At 49.8% G+C, this 17019-nt stretch overlaps 1 protein-coding gene across 1 annotated transcript in view; it reads left to right on the forward strand.

The window, feature by feature from the left end:
• Positions 1-17019, forward strand: part of LOC119381037 (Bardet-Biedl syndrome 7 protein homolog) — a 793778-nt gene that overhangs the window by 153092 nt on the left and 623667 nt on the right. The window contains exon 5 of the mRNA XM_049412187.1: positions 8931-9117. Within this exon, the coding sequence (XP_049268144.1) occupies positions 8931-9117 (187 nt within the window). The remainder of the gene's footprint in view (positions 1-8930; positions 9118-17019) is intronic.

Here is a 17019-nt window from a genome sequence, read left to right on the forward strand (position 1 = left end):
CGCCGTCCATCATAATCGCATTGTGGTTTTGTGATGCAAAACCGCAACACTTATTATTAAAATTATGCGCAAGGCGCGAGCACTCTAGTTCATTCGGGAGCTTACGCGAGCACCAGCGGTAACGCTGGAAGGTTCGATCGCTGATGTATAAAAGACCACGCTTCCGCCGATGATGAGAATACCGAAGGCCGACGACTTTTATTGGCGCTATCGGTGTACAGCGTGCCTTGCTTGTACTATGAGTTACTTTGTTTTCTGGGCACAAGTTTGCCCAATGAGCTGCTTCGTCTCTACCAGAGTGACTGCCGCCTTCTTCATCGTCCCCACTACATGACAATACAATAGGTATTAGGCACTTCTGGGGTGCACATGTTCTGTCGTTGAAAAAAAAAGTTAAAAGATTGTACGTTAGTGAATATATTGATAACGAACGCTTTACGCCAGCAGATAAGTAGAATATGAAAAGTCACTGCAGTTTTATGAGCTTTAAGTGTACACAATGTTACACGAAAAATCTAGCTAGCAACGTTGTTGCTACTGTACACCGGTGATTCGGTATTGCGTAGACGGCCTTTTATGGACAACGTAAAACTCCACACCGGTATTTGCGCCATTGTGCGAAGGCTTCTTATTGAAGTTCCTGTGATTATATGGCGACCCCTAGCTGGTCGGCAAGCTGAGCAGCGACTCCCTTCAATTACAAAAATGACAAGCAAGAGCCGCTGTCAGTGAAGAGCTGTCCTGTTAAACAGCCAAAACAAACCCCATTGAGTTCTGTCGGAAGTAAACTAATGCATTTTGAGCAAGAAGGACAAAACTTTTGAGATATTAACAGACATTTCATTAAAATTAGACGAAATTGGTCACATTAAAGACATTTTCAAGCAAACCTTTTCGTGCATAGGCGGTCGCTACTACGTTATGCGGGTCTCTAATAACAAATTTGCGAAGGTATCGAAGTATCTTAAGATACAATTGGCAAGTATCGTATCGGATACAATTATTGCGGTAGTATCTTGTATCTGTATCTCCAATACTTCTTGCCTGAGTATCTTGTATCGTATCGCGATACAATTTCAAAGTATCTTTGCCCAGCCCTGATGTAAGATTAAGGAGCGAAACCGAGGGTGCCAGCACAACCAGGAGGCCGAGTATTCACCAGGAATTTTCGACCATCTCCGAGCTGGATTCCCGCTGTATTCACCAGGTAGCACAATTCACCAATGGAGCTACAATTAGATGATGGGCGACAATGGCGACATCAACTGTGGCCTTACATGGGCACACTTGATGGCCGACCAGCACAACCGTCACTACTCCAAACCGTCTACCTCACGCTCGGAACAACATTTGGCATCAGTGGCGTACCAACTCGTTCGCGAGTGGGGGGTTGCCGTCGCTCGCACTGTCCGCCACACACACACACGCACACACGCATATATATATATATATATATATATCGAGAGAGAGAACTATATTTGCTCTCAATTTGACGCGACTTTTTATATCGATAGCGACGTCTGAAATCAGGGACGAATCTACACAAAGAGATTGTGCAGGCTGGGCCGCCCTATAACGTGAGAGCACAGCAGTGTTTAATAATATTTTGGAAGTTTTACCGCCAAGTTTAAAAAATACAGCCACCTTTAACCTGTTTTTTTATCTGAGCATTCCACCTGCAAACTTCGCAGTCTCAGTTTGGCGCTGTAAATACGGTGAGCATGAAGAACCTGCTATGGCTCTAGTACATTCAGTTATTACTCACTCACTTATTAAACAAAACATGTGGCTGACAAAGCAAGGTACTTCGCACAAGTCTTCAGAATAGAGCACTGCACGGGCCTGATTTTTCCGTTTTATGAAGCCCGAGCACAGCCCGGGCCCGTGGTTCCAAGCCCGGGCCCGGTCCGGGCCCGGACGTACATGACCGAACCCAGCCCGAGCCCGGCCCCGGACCCGGACCCGGGCGTTCATTACTAAACTTATCCAGGGCGCGCTTGTTCATGGCCAGGCCCGGCCCGGTCCCGCTAGAGGATGTTACTTGTTGATGATGATTACTAATGATGCCTTGCGCTTTGTAGCGGGCGATCGGACGGAAAATCCGGAGTGTACATGCATCGAATTGCTTTGGCGGCGGTAGTAGCTCAGCGGTCAAGCTGTTTCGCTGTTAAAAATTAGGACGCGGGTGCGATTCCCGCGGCCACGGACGCCGTATTCTGACGTTGGCGAAATGCAAGAACACCCGTGTACTTATCTTTAGGTGCGCGTTAGAGAACTCCAGGTGGTCGAAATTAATCCGGTCCCCACTACAGCGTGCCATGTAATCCTATCGTGGTTTTGGCACGTAATACCAAATGAAATGTTGCCTATATGGCACATGGCAAGTCATTGCAATAACAGTATAGTGAAAATAAACAAAACAACAAAATTTATTTAAAAACAGTGTACAACTAACATGAAAAAGCATAAAGAAGGAAAACCCGGGACATTTTCTTGAATGCTCTTTTCTACCCTCGCGTTGGAAACATTATTTACACAATTATTTTAAAAGAGGCTCCTGCTTATTAATTTGTTGCAGCAAGATAAAAGAACGTTAACGTTATATATGGTGAACAGCCACCAAAAGCAGATGAAATATTAATCGTTCATACCCTAACGTCGTCACGGAAGATGGTTCAGGTGTGCGCCTCGAGCAAGACAGTAACGAACTTACGATGTGTGGACAACGTATGTCCCTTCGATTTCCTCACTGCAAAAGTTAATATGACGCTAAGGAGGTGATATAATATTACACATGCCTTAACATCAGCAATTCGACTGGAATGATAGCCACATATAATTCGGTCTACACCTCTATAGACGCAACGAAGAACGCGAGCATCAAATATCTGTATTTACTTACAGATTGTACTGTATGTCTCAACCTCAAATAAAAGAGCGAAATCTTTATTGCTCCCGTGGGAACAACCGCGATTTGGCCCATCGTTAGTGCTGTTATTTTTACATTGGTGCACATGTATTTACCTTGTCAGCACGACTCATGAGCATACAGCATAAAATAAACTCACCAGTATAGATATATACCGTTAACATTTGCGTTATAATAACGTAATAGTCTCGAGTGTCATCGCAAAAATGGTAACAGGGAAATTGCTTGTAGAGCAGTTTTTTTATAATTCATTTTTCCTCACGCGGAAACCCTGTTAGATTTTGTGGAAAAGAAGAAAATACAACTTCAACTGTTTTTCTATTTTCTTTGCTAAGCTTTACTAAGAGTCATTTCTTTGCACGTGTCACTTCAGCTTCGTGCAGAATGCCTCAGACCATGCAATGCACAACGTTCGCGTGTGCTCGAAGGCTCGACTTAGGCCTTTTAATGAGCGGGCCCGAGTCCGGCCCAGGCCCGCGGCTTCAAGCCCGGGCCCGGCCTAGGCCCGCAATTTCAAGCTCGAGCCCGGCCCGGGCCCCCCGGAAAACGCTTCGGACGGCCCAGCCCGGCCTGCGGGCCGGGCCGGGCCCGGGCCCGTGCAGTGCTCTACTTCAGGATAAGCCGAGTGCCAATTTGTTTACTGTTAGAGCCGTCTAATATAAAGACTTTCTAAAGAAGAAGACCAAGTTCAGTCGATTATTATTTACAGAAACCACATTGAACTAGTTCTGCATACTATGAGATTGTAAATGACTACGAATTTATATGCTAGGTGTGGTTCTTTGCCCGCCTACTTTTCCCAGCTTGGGAGGGGGGTGAAAAGGTAAACGGTAAAGTGGCTCTTTATTGCTTCCCTCTGGCTACTTCAAGTAAATATCCTACGTAAGCTGTGCAAGCTCAAATTTTCTTTGAAAAAATGTGGGCAATTATAACGTCAAACTGCCCCGCATTGTTTCCTTCCGTATGGTTCGTTAGCTGTTAATGATTGGTCGAAATTTTCTGGGTCATGCTCACAGCACCTGCTCGTATCACGACGCAACAAATGACGCGTTAGTGATGCACCACGTAATTACCACTTATACGCATGACTACGTAAAAAAAACATGGTTGATCCCTCCGTCATAGGAATCGGAATAACACGAAAGTAAAACGTGCCCTATAGAAGTAACTGAATGTTTACTGTAAATTGATATAAGAGAGCTTGCACAATGTATACTGATGTCTGACAGCTATAGCACCGTTTAACGCGGATACACGCACTTTGATGCTTGGTGGTACATCTCCATGCCGACGCCTAACGTCCATGTTCAATGATTAAAGAAACGCTTGTGGTAGCTGTAGTAGTTAACGGTGAAAGCGTAATCTTGAACGAGTTGTGATAGCCAGAAGAGCGTCGCATATTGGACGCAGAACTTGGTCGCCATCCTGCGGCATGTTAACATGTGATTGAACGCCGCGGCCACACTAGAGGGAAACGCAAAGGGCGTCGTGCCACTCCGGTAGCCCGGCCGCAATTTTTCTCGGGGTGAGCGCGTACGCGGGGAACGCGGTGTGACAGCCAGGTGAGGCAGATGCGCGTCGCAGAGCTATTTTTGGTTTGATTAGCGTGATGCTATGAACGAGGCTATAAACGAGGCCGACGCTTTTACGACACTTGCGTTAAGGTCGCCACCTCGCGGTGTGTTAAGGCATTGACAAAATTGCACTTCTATTGAAAACGCGCCGAATGGGACGAACGTGTAACGCGTTGCTGGTACTAATCGCGGAAGCCACAGTAATGATGAATTACTCCACTTTGCCGCTCCCGGATGGCAACACCACCCCGCCGACCGGGAGAGTGGTAGATATAAAAGGCGCGTTTGTAAAGCTTCTAGAGTCTGTGACCGTGGCGCAGTGGATAGCGCGCCCGGCATCTGTTGTTGCGGACCCAGCGGTCGTGGGTTCGATGCCCGTTGACGGAACTTTTTTTCTTTGCCATCTGATCGCGTACATTTTTTCGACGTCATTTCCGTGACGGAAATACGTCACTAAAGTCTTGGTGGACCCCGGCATAAAACACTTTCGTGTTAAAAAAAACTATCTTCAATACGGCGTATTGTTCGACATTGGTTCTTCGCTATTCGTCAAAAAAATTCGGTGTGCAGTAAAATCGCCTCCATGTTACGCGACGTCACAAGTCTGCGAAAACTGGCGGCGTTAAAATGAAGTGTGCACAGTAAGCAGTGCATTACTGTGCTGAACAATAACGATTTTTTTTTTGGAATAGCCAGACAGTGCCTCATTCTGAACGTAATTCAAGAATGCTGCCCACCAATCACATTGGCATCGGCTGCTTATAGCAGCGGGCGAGATGGATTCATATGTGTATAACAGATACTTTCAGTTGTAGTATAACGACGTTGAGGTGTTCTTGCGCGTATACAACTCTCTGTGAATTCATCGTTGCTAACAGAGAGGTAGAGAGAGAAATAACCATTATTAGAAAGAGACACCTTCCTTCGCAGGTGAGCAGCCTTCTTAGTCCAGAAAACCGGGGACGCTGATCATCTCCAGGCGAGGTAGATCAAGCTACAGGGCAAACTTGAAGCTGGGCTTCTCAATGGGCTGAGTCCACTGCCTTGTTACAAGCCGCCGCGATCACTGCAGGCTACCATATGATAAGCAACTTGTGAAGCAGGCTAATCGAAGACTAAAGTGGGAATCTTTTTTAGCTCTCCTGTATCGCCACAACTAAAGTACTCGACACTTCTGCACACTCATCAACTCACAGCAGTTGGATATGAAGCAGTGGCGATGCTATTCGTTTTGAAAGAAAGAAACAAAATTTCCTGAAAAAGGAGAGCCTTTCATCCGGCTTTAAAACATTTACTGGCTCCCGCCCGCGTTTACGTCGCCGATTATGTAAATTTCAGGACAGTTCGAACAAAATAAAATCATGACAGACTGCTGCTGCTGCCTGCTGAGCCCCTGCTGAGTGATAGCCTCCTCTGCAATGCTCGAGCGCAAGGAGCGAAAGCGTGGAATAGGCAGCCCGCACCGCAGAGAGCCTACAATACGTGGTCATGGCACACGGAGGACAGTCGTCACAGCTCAACTGAGGGAAACTTTTTACATAGTTATGTTATTGCTGCGTTCAAGTAAAACTTTCCCTCACTTGTTAGTTTTCCACTCTGCAGCCGATAATGACCCCTGTCAGAAGTGGGCCGGGTGGGGGCCTCCGCCCCTCTAACATTTTCTTAGGGGAGGGGCGGTGCTAGCGCCCCCTTGCCTCCCCCCCTGGTAGTTACGCCTATGTTCGACATTATCCTCGGGGACCGGTGACACAACTGACAGTGTTTACCCGAAGTACCGACATGCTTGGAGGGTCAAGTGCTACCATCCGGCGAGCCCTATCAACTGAAGGCCAGGGATACCATAACGTCAACACGCACCGATTGTTACCCTCCTCCATCCACACCTCGGCTTCGTCGGAGCACTAAGGAACGCCGTCCGGTGCATTGGTACGGTAACTGCTTATATTATGTTAATCTGTTGTGTTAAGGAAAGAGCAAGTGTGGTAACTGGCACCACCAGGGGGAGCGCGATGTAAAATAAAAAAAACAGAGCGCATGACCTGTGCAGTCCGTGAGCCTACGCCCCTCACGGCGGCTACTGTGTTTTGGTTACCACAAGCACGACGTCAGCATTACGTCGTCGGCCCAGAGCCAACGACCGAGCGAGGCTTCCTCCACGTGTCGCTCGTGAATAGCGGCACTAGGGCCCCCCTGGCGCGCGGTGACCAACAGCAGTAAACCCGCGGCCAAAACCGCATCGCTACAAGGTGGCCAAGCAGCTGTTTCGTAGTACCAATCGATTGCCTTCCGATATCTTCAAGGTGCGCCTGCCATTTTTCGTTTGATTGCGCGCTGCGGGGCCGTTCATAGTTTCCCAAGAACCTTTACATGAACCATAACTAAAGGGACACTTAAGAGGAAAACGGTTTTCCGAGTATTCGTAAATTAACGTTTCACAATACCGAAAACACACCTCATACCGCGTAAAGACGCTGTGTAAGCGAGAAAACGCACGAAAAAAAATGTCGGTTGCGGCGCTACCGTCAAGTTTCCGCACCAAACGCCGTGACGTCATAGATTTCGACGGCGTCTGCGTGGTCATAAGTAGTTCCTGATCGGTGAAAGTGAAGTACAGTGTCATCTGATATAGGGCCATAGACTTAGCATACCAAGTTTCAGGAAATTTTATTTGAGATAAGGTCGCCAAAATGCCAAACATACACATTGAAATTCGTGACGTAACGTGCGGAGAATTTGGCACGAAATTTAAAAATGATACTTTCACCTTACGCTGATATCGGGGATAGCTCGGAACACTGTTTCGCAAATAAATGTTTCATTCAACGAAAGACGAACGCCCAAAGATCGGCCACTTTCAAAGCACCCTGTCGCTGCCCCGTGGCAGCCGCAGGTGACCTCGTTCACCGGTTGCACGCTTGAGAGCAGCACTATAGCAGTGCGCTCGCGGTCCGTCACGTGGCCTCTTTTCAAATTTCGCAGGCTGTCTTTACAACGCGGAAAAAATGACACCGCGAGACGTATCGTACAGGAAACAATTCAGTCCGTGGTTTCTAAAAGTGCTCTACAGCTCAGTGTCCATATTTTGGGTTTTCAGCCAATACTTAAAAAGTTAAGTAATAAAAGAATTAACTAATTAGTTTAGCGGAAAATAAAAAAATAGCCCGAGTATCTATAGGCTAGTGCGAGTAGTATACGTTTGGTTCAATTTGCCTCTGAAGTGCCTTTCATTTTCAAAGTCATGGCTCAAGTTAGGTGGGACAGCCTGTATATATGCGTGATTTTCCTAATAAACTTTAGTTGCGAGTCAGTGCCTGTCCTGTGTTTTTTTTTACTTGGTCGTCGTTTCGTGAGCGCTGTTTCAACCAAGATGAAGGCATACCAACGCGCTCAAGCTTCCATTCTTATGCTGCCGTGACCGCAGTACCGGAAAGTGTCTGCCCGTTCGTGCTGGCATTAGAAGGTTCGCCGTAATGTGATCGGCTGTGGGGATACGATTCGAGCGGGTCACTGCAGTGAGGACATTCGGCCGCTCGAACATCAGACATCGGTCGCCCATCGGTCGTGCTGTACGACCGAGCTGTTTCGATGAAACATTTCTGACCTGCCGCCCTCAAAGTCCCGTCGTTTTTCTCCATGTAGTGGCCTAAAGAAGCCGCAAGAGCAGGGTAAGATCAAGTCATCGGTAATCGTTCGAAACGATATGTTTCTGGAGCCAACCTATTCACAAGAACGAAACGGTGGCTACAGCGGCGTTTCCTATTCGGCGATTTGCCATCCTCGTAGTGACACACGACAGCTCGCATGACGTATAGCGCAAGAGAGTGAAAACCGCGTGATGGCGCTCTGAGGCCATCCTTGAAGCGACGGTCCACATGGGCTTCTATTAGCCTGCAAGCAGGGCCGCTTTTCTCACGGCGCATTCGCCCTTCCCCTTACGGGAAAGTCGCGAAATGCTGTAGTAGGATCACGGCCGGGCTAGGCCGCACGCGCACGCTCGTGCGGTCTAGCCCGGCCGTGGTAGGTCCTCCGCACGCCTTTCGATCTCGTAGGCTCGTTTTCTAGCGAGCACAGCTGTCCCGGAACAGCCCGCGAAGCTCCGCCCACCTAGCTAAACGGGAGAGGGCAGCACAAGAAAATGAAAAAGGAGGGTTACACGACCGGGCTCCGCGTGCTTTCTCAGGTCGCTTTGCCCCTCCCATACAGCACTAGCCTAGGTGCAATGAGGGCGGGAATGACATTTCGTCCATTCAAGATACCGTGTGAGCCAGCAAAGCGGCCAACGCGGGCGCTCGCCTCGCAAACTTTGTGGCTGTGTGTTTCTTGCGCTCTTGCCACACCTAACCTCCCGTATCGCGATGTTTGCGCATGGGTAGTGCACAGCGTCGGAGAGCAGCATTGGGCAACGGCTCTCCTTTCCGTCTTCGCAGGAGCGTGTGCGGCAACGACCTGGCGGTGTGCGGTGAATACGTGTACAGCCACTACTTCGAGTGCCAGGACAAGAACTACTATCTGTCGAGCGGCCGCATCAACGACATGATCATGCTGCCAGTCGACAAGCTCAGGGCCCTGGTGCCCGTTCTGGCTTGCCAGGACAGGCTCCTCCGTGTGCTCAAGGTCAGCAGATATAATTATCCTTAGATAAGAGCATACATGTGCGTCCACGACGGACGGTGAGCAGAGCCGCTCCCCCGCCTCCTCATAGCTTAACTTTTCGGGACGCTACATATGTACAAAATTGTGTGCACCACTTGTTCTTGCTATTCGTATCGACTAGGGGCTAACAAAGAGCAAGCTACATTGAGGTTTGGATGAATTGAACCTAAATGCCTGTAAATTTGCCTTTATTTAACTTCATTTTGCAGTGTACTGTTGCATGATCGCTTTGTTGAAGGCACGATCATATTAGACGTGGCGCTTCCAACGACCCACATCAAAAGTTGTGGAGATAGGTTTGCGAGACACTTACCCGACGAGGCGACCGGCAAGGGTCGCGACGTTCTCCTCTGCCGCAGCGAACAATACGCTACGGCCGGGTTCGTCGACTCTCCAGCACGGCGCAGAAAAGGCACTCGAGGCAGGATGTCAACAAACAACACGGGTTTATTAACCCAAGATGCCGCACAGTACGACAGTCACGGGCTTGCAGGCCGTAAGAGGAATCCGCAGGACCGATCGAGTACGCTTGCCAGCGGCGCTACAACTATTACGCAAAGGGCAGCAGTCGAGCACGCGAACGAGAAGCCGCCTGCCAGAGCAGCGCGTCAACCTCTCGTGCTAGCCTGAGCAACGTTACTAGAACAAACTCAGTTTCAAAGCTCCGTATCTCCGCCAGCGGAAGAGGGTGGTCCGAACGGCGGTCGCGAGAACTAGCGGCGCTGCAGTTCCGTCTTGCGCCACTATAGGCTCCGTGCAGACGCGACTCCGCTGCCCGAGCGAAGGTGTCCCTAGCGGAAAGAACCGCAGATTTGGCGGGATGCTCTCACGTGCTCGCAATGGGGTGAAATCGAGGAACGATGCCTTTTACGATGACTCTACTGTTCGTGCTTTTCGCGCTTGGCTAGTGACCAGAGCGACGGTCCGTCCTCGTTATCAACGCGATCAGTCAGCCGCAGGTGGTGGACGATAAGAATAATACAGCATAAAACATAGCTCCGCCATTGCACCCTTGCTCGCTCCACGCTCCCGCTGTGACGGCGGCAGGTATTTTCGCGGGCAGTTCATTTTGTGTCGGTTGCGCTGTTCGTAGGAATGCCGAACTCCAGGAATAATTGCTGCGTTGTTGGGTGCAGTAACACCTACAGTAATTCTCCGGGCACGCGTTTTTACCGGTTTCAATTTAGAGAATATGAACGGAATAAGCGTGAACGGTGGATCGCACTCGTTCAAAGACAAAAATTTGTTTTGTGAATAGATGGGGTATTTTTTTTCCTTGCGAGTGAGAATTTATGGATGCTACATTGCACTACAGCAACGATATAGGTCTAATTGGACACCCGAGCCGTACAGCAAAATATGCAGCACGCACTTTGTAGGAAATTCCAAGTCAAACGAAGAGGAGCATCTAGTATACAATCCACCGATATTTCCTGAGCGCTACAGGTTCCCACAGATGGAAAGCGTTTTTTCATTCAGCGGCCGTGACAGTGCAATTGCTGGTATCGCTAGTTTCAAGCTGCCGCTGAGTTCGCTGCCGCGTTAGCCCGAGGGTGATAAGCTGTGACTGTTTAGTGAGCTAGGCGGCCCGCGTTACACGTGCGCAGTTTCGCTCATTGGGCTCGTCACCTCCGTTTGTCTTCCCCCAGCTCATGCATTTTATGTTGCCGCGTTCGCCTGAGGATACACGAGGTCTGGCGAAAACAAGCACACGCAACAACGCTACGTTGTCTGACAGCTGCTAACAATTTGACGTATTTTGAAAGCAAGCCAGAAAGAAAAATCACAGCATATCCACGGAGTGAATGATGATGAGTGGGCGAAGCTGCGGAGGTTCATCGGTAAACCGTGAATCTTCCGTGAATTCTGCCCAGTACATCATCACCGACGTGAGATCGGGCGCGTTTATACTAAAGGTTCGATGAGTTATGACGACTTGCAGCTCACTTTAATTTTACATGTACGCTGTGAATTTTCATTGTTTAGAAAACCATTGCTTTAGAAAACATCTGGCGTCTTTCGTTAAGCAGCTGGCGCCTTTTCGTTTTGCTTTAGAAACATCTGGCGTTCTTTCGTTTTGCTTTTACAGAACATCTGGCGTCTTTCGTTGGTTTATTTCATCAATCAACGGCGTTTTGAACAAAATTTTTATTGTTTAATCACGCACAGGAAAAATCTCACCAGGCACTACCTTGGAGGTAAAGAATGGCTGCTAATGGGAATGAGAGACAGAAGAAGTCGGCTTTTAGCTAACGCTGCGAATTTTTTATTGTTCAACAACGCACAGGAAAAATCTCCCACCGGCACCACCTTGGAGGTCAAAGCGTAAGACTGGTTACTCACAACGACTACGACTACGAGGGACGAACGGGTGCCGCCTTAAGGAGCTTCGCCCCTAAAACGCCTCAAGCGAAGCACCAAAGCACGGCGCAGTGGCTTGCCGCCGCCTGCGTCGTCTACTCCCTTATCCCGCCAATTCTGCTGTCGTGGCCGCAGTGGCGCTGGAGGCAGCGCGCGACTGTGGCGGCTCCTAACGTATGCACGGTGCCCATCGGCGCGTCGTCTGCTGCCACGGCATAACGCTGCGGTCCGCCGCGCAGCTGCTCGCGGTAACTGCGCAGCAGCTTTCTTATTGCACTAGTTAGGTGGATACTTAGGTGGATATGCATAAGGTCGTCTGTATGCATTGGCCCGCGTGCGTTGTTCGTTGATTGGCTAAGAATCAATGTTCGGTCTATACTGCCACGCCCACTTCTTGTTTTATTTTGATGTATTCGGGTTTGACCAGCAAGGACGGTTATCAACGTTCGACGCTGTCCGCGAAGCAGTGTTCGAGAAGCTTCGCGATTGTAGTAGATCGTTTTGTTAAGATTGCGCGCCGCACGCGAATGTTCTAGCTTTGTCGAGAGATAACGCCGCCACCAGCGATATCGCTGGAAAGTTCGATAGCGCCTGTATAAAAGCCGACGCGCTTGACCGCTTGTCAGTTGATCGACGGTCGACGCTCTGTTCGCCGCTATCAGTGTATTGCTGTACTTCGGCTTTCAGTTTCCCGGCCACAAGTTCGGCCAAATAAAGAGTTTCGTCTCGGACCTGCTGACTGCTGCCTTCGTCGATGTCACGACCCTGTGACAATATTTGAGCTGTCTACATTGCGCTTACCTTCCAAGCATAGGAGTTTCTAAGCGAATGAGGGTTTTCAGCGTAATTTTTATAACTACCACCACAATTTTAGCCGCTGCTGTCTTATCTAGACCAAGAACAACCCAACACGTTTGTGAAAGCCTTTATAGTGTACAAAGAAGCGTACTTACTCGAGATACAAAAACGTTCGAGAAAAACACTACTCATGTTTCTACAATTTATTGAAAAAAACTTTCTCGAAAAACATCACCAATGCTTTGCAATGTTTACAAGACACGTTTTCGCGACGGTTAAAGGGATACTGACCCAAAATCGGAAAATTTTACGAGAACTCGGTAAATGAAATCTCAGTGTGCGATTACGTCGAATAGATGTCGTCTCTGAGCAATTTTTTCAGCGGACAGTTGTATTTTCAGTGTCTCACCTTTCTACGTCGTATCCTTCTACGGTACCTTAAACAATTCGAACAGATCGGCCGTGATGTGAGCACCGAGCAGTTATTCGCGCGTACTCTGTCGCTAGAAGAGTCGTCAGTATTCAACTTCAGTTTTTCAACTTCACCGAGCAGATGTTCCATGCCCGCAGCACTTCTTACTCTGTACGACAGCCGTTTGCGTTTCGTGCTGTAGCCGTTCACTGCGCAGTTAAACTGCTCGTCAACTACAATTATCTTTTGCACAAGTGAGTCTCCGTTCCCGAAGCAAAGTGTGGGATTGGGCTAGTTGGTGTTCCATTATTAAACTTCTCAGCGCAACAAATTTGACACGGTACACATAGAAAAAAAATTACACCATCTCCCGCTAAAGGGGACCATGAGGCGATCCGAAGCCGGAGCACTTGCACGACCGCGTTCCGTTGGCGTTCGTTGGGCATGCTACCGACCTCGCGCCGTGGAACGCGAAGAGGGACGCTACGCGCGTCGTATCTTCCATCACAGGGCGAACGGGGAACGCGGTCGACAGGCGGGCGAGAGGGGGGCAGCGTAGGAGAGGAGAGAGAAGGGGAGGGGATGCGCATGCACTCGAGCTCATCGCGGCGTTGCGCAGGAGAGAATTTCGGCATGTCTAGCCCGCGTTTCAGAGGAAGAGTGGAAAGGGGGAGGGGAGAGGGAAAGTGTAAAGAGGGAAAGTGGAGAGGGAAAGTGGAGAGGGGAAGGGGAGAGGAAAAGTGGAGAGGGGAATGGGAGAGGGTGGTCAAATTTCAAGGTGAACGCTGCTTGCCCTTCTTCTCGCGGGCGCGCGCTTTAGAGAATGAGGGGGTGACGTACATGAGAAAATGGCCCTACGTAGATGGTAGTGCTGTGACGTCGCTCCTCTACGTAGACGACTGTGCTCTGACGTCGCCAACAGTAGCACGTGACACTGCGATAATTATTTGACACGACATATGTAGATTGTGTAATTTGTTACTTCAATAGATTAATAAAACTTGAGAGAAATAATGAGACACACAAAGGGAATGTGTGCGTCTTTTTCATTTTTTTTTCGTGAATTGCAGCGAGATGCGGGGCTAATGTGCCTCCCTTTCCTATGCGTTCGTGTCCCCGCGGCACGGTGTGCCACGCGGTTAGCGCATCGAGCAGACGCCAGCCCTGGAAACGAAAGTAATGTTCAGGCGCGTTCGAGCACTCATTATGCTCATTTATTCTACCGCGTCCAAGTAAACGTTAATGCGGCACTGGCGCATGATACCGCCACTCTCGTGCCCGTACAAATGTCTCAACTTTCATGCCCGTGCCGCAGAAACAGGCAGTACACCACACAGAACGCCGACAAAACGTCCACGGCCGCAACATAAAAAAAAAGGTAGCAGCCGTGCAACGCCGCTCGCGTGCTCGGGCTGTCTCGGGCTGTCTCGGGCACGTCATGCGCACGTGACCATGCATGCGCATGACGTGTTCATGCGTATGTGCCAAGTGAAGAGGGCAAGGAAAGGGTTTGGCTTGCTAAGGCTACACGGGGCGAGTGGCAAGGGTTTGAAACTCGCCTGCTCGCATCATGGTTTCGCGCCGCTACAAATTATTGTTTTTCTCAGCTCGTAATGAACCGATTTGAAAAATTCTTGCGGCATACTGCTCTTCATTCGGCATACAACAACTTCCAGCGTCTAAGTAAAATTTGCTACGTGGCCTGGTGAGGGGCCCTTTAAGATACTTTGCATCTAAAAGACGAGGACCAGCGCTGGTCCTCGTCTTTTCTATGTGTACCGTGTCAAATTTTTGCGCTGAGCAGCCCGTTCCCGAGCCGGCGAGTGTAAAATATTCCGCACATCTTGTTCGATACCTCGTTGTAAAATCTCTCGAAAATCCACAGCTTTGAAGGCATAGCGACAGCTGACAACTGGCGCCTCCTCCAAACTGGGCACTGGGCTTTCGCGGGACGCCGTGCGTTTTGGGGGGTTTGCGCCTAAACTCCGAACATTTTGGCTTTGAAATGTGGGGTGGAAGTGCTGGGAACAAGGGCGGCGCGGCACCGGGCGCGAATTCCCACTTTCCACGTGGGATCAAAACTTCTTGTCCCGCAACGACCCGACGATAGTGCTTTACAATGTCGTCACTCTCAAAATGAACGTCACAGACCTTGCACTTCGCAGTAAGCTTTCTATCTTTGCGATGCAAAGCTTGAATGGCGTAGGATCTTTTGGAGGTCCGAAGAAGTGTCATGAAGCGGAGTCGTCGTTGCGGTAGCCGCTCTTGCAGCCCGGCGTAAAGCAAGTCGGCATACCGCACTGTGAATCTGTTCGCCCTCGTTACGCTTCGTACATCATGCACGTGTCTTCGTACAAGACGCTAAGCCTGACGAGCTAACAAAGCGCAGACGACGCTGTAACCAACGTGCGCTCGTACATCGGCGGCGCAGATCACAACAAGCGCCAGCTGCGGGAGCTAGACGTGACTGCAGCGCCACTAGTTCTCACGACCGCCACGCGGACCGCCTCTCCGGCGGAGCTTTTAAACTGAGTTTGTTCTAGTAACGTTGAGCCTGAGAGCATCTGACGCGGGCAACGCGGGCAAGCCAGCGCCAGACAGAAGCGAGCTCAAGGGAGAAGGGGGTTGTCAGGTGTGGCCAATAAGGACAGGCGCAGCGCAGTGACGTAGGCTATCGGGGTGGCGTGAGCATGTCGAGACCACTGACCTCCATTAAAAAGCCTGGACGATATTGGGTAACAGGTGTCTCAGCTTGCGACTGCTTCTGCGCAGAGCTGATAGACGGAGCGATCAAGGCGACGGTGAGTTAAGGCAAATTTATATACATATAAACAGAGGCGTTACATAGTCGGCGCTGGGGCCGACAGCTTATTGGGCTCGCACAGCGGTGCGACGACGACCCGGGATTTCTTCGTTCGCTGACTCTGTCTCGCTGTCTCTCTCTCTCTCCGCGCAGCTTGGTTCTTTTATAGCCCTGGGCGATCGCTTGCATCAGCCAGGAGCGCGAAGCCTCCAATCAGGAACCGCCGTTGGTCGCTGTCTCGAACCGGATCCGTGGATGAGAAGGCTTGCCGCACGTTGCGGGAGAGATTTCCTTCGGTTGCGTCAGACGCATCGCCGGAGTTACCGGGGATTGCGTAAGACTCCCGCCTCGTTGCATCAGCGGGTGTTGACGCTGGTTGCGTCAGACGTTTTACCAGCTTGAATGCCTTGTCGAAGCAAGGAAGTTTGGGTTGGGAGCCCTGGCATAACAGCACCCCCGCCGCCAGACAATGCGCCGGAAAGACGAGCTGCTTCCACGTGGCTCGGATGCCGGGCGCGCTCGTTCGCCAGGTCCATCCAGGTTCACCTCCAGGGCCATGGGGACATTGGGCTCCTCGCTTCGTTCCGTGAACAGATCCCAGTGGCCAGGCCGGATCCCGGCTCCAGTGGCTTGTCGCAAAGATGTGTCGACTTGCTTTGCTCGTCTCTTCTGACGATCTTTGGTAGCAGCACTTGTTGATCGTTCTGCAACTTGTAAAGAACGGTCCAACAACAGACAACACACGACACAAGCAAGTGCCCTCAGTCACCCGACAGAACACCAGACCTAAATAGAATGATACATTCCTAACTACGTTTCTGTCGAAATTTTGTTCCCTCTATATCAAGGGGCACATGTGAGACACAAAACTCTTACAAGCAGAACTCAAAATATTACACGTGTAACAAACGCCATGAAACAGAATTCAAAATAATGTTGGCCCCTTTAGATCACTCAGGACGGAAGCGCTCAGCTGAGGCTGCAATGAGGACAAAATTTTGCCCCAATTTGCCAGCGAAAAACAGAAAGGATAGCCGAAGACGGCACTGCTTAGAACGCGCGACTCAGTGCGCCTGCGTTCGCGTTTAGCTTTCCTTTCTTGAAACGAACGTTCAAGTTGTGCTGTTGGAGTATCATGCTCCACCTTAATAACCGGCCGCTTTTGGACGACATGTTATTCAACCAGGTTAGAGGACAGTGGTCCGTTTCGACCACAAACTTGGAACCAGAGACGTAACAGGCCAGCTTTTGAACGGCCCACACGAGGCAGGCACATTCCTTTTCAGAGGTACTATATGCCTCTTCCCTGCAGCTCAGTTTTCGGCTTAAATACAAAACTGGTCTTTCGTGACCAGTGTCATCTTCCTGGCACAATATAGCTCCCATTCCGCGATCACTCGCGTCGCACTGAATGATAAAGCCCTTGGAAAAGTCGGGTGCCATGAGAACGGGTTTTTCGCTTAAGGCTTGTTTAAGCTTGCAAAACGCA

Source organism: Rhipicephalus sanguineus, chromosome 2 (genome assembly GCF_013339695.2).
Source record: "Rhipicephalus sanguineus isolate Rsan-2018 chromosome 2, BIME_Rsan_1.4, whole genome shotgun sequence".
Classification (NCBI taxonomy): Eukaryota; Metazoa; Arthropoda; class Arachnida; order Ixodida; family Ixodidae; genus Rhipicephalus; species Rhipicephalus sanguineus.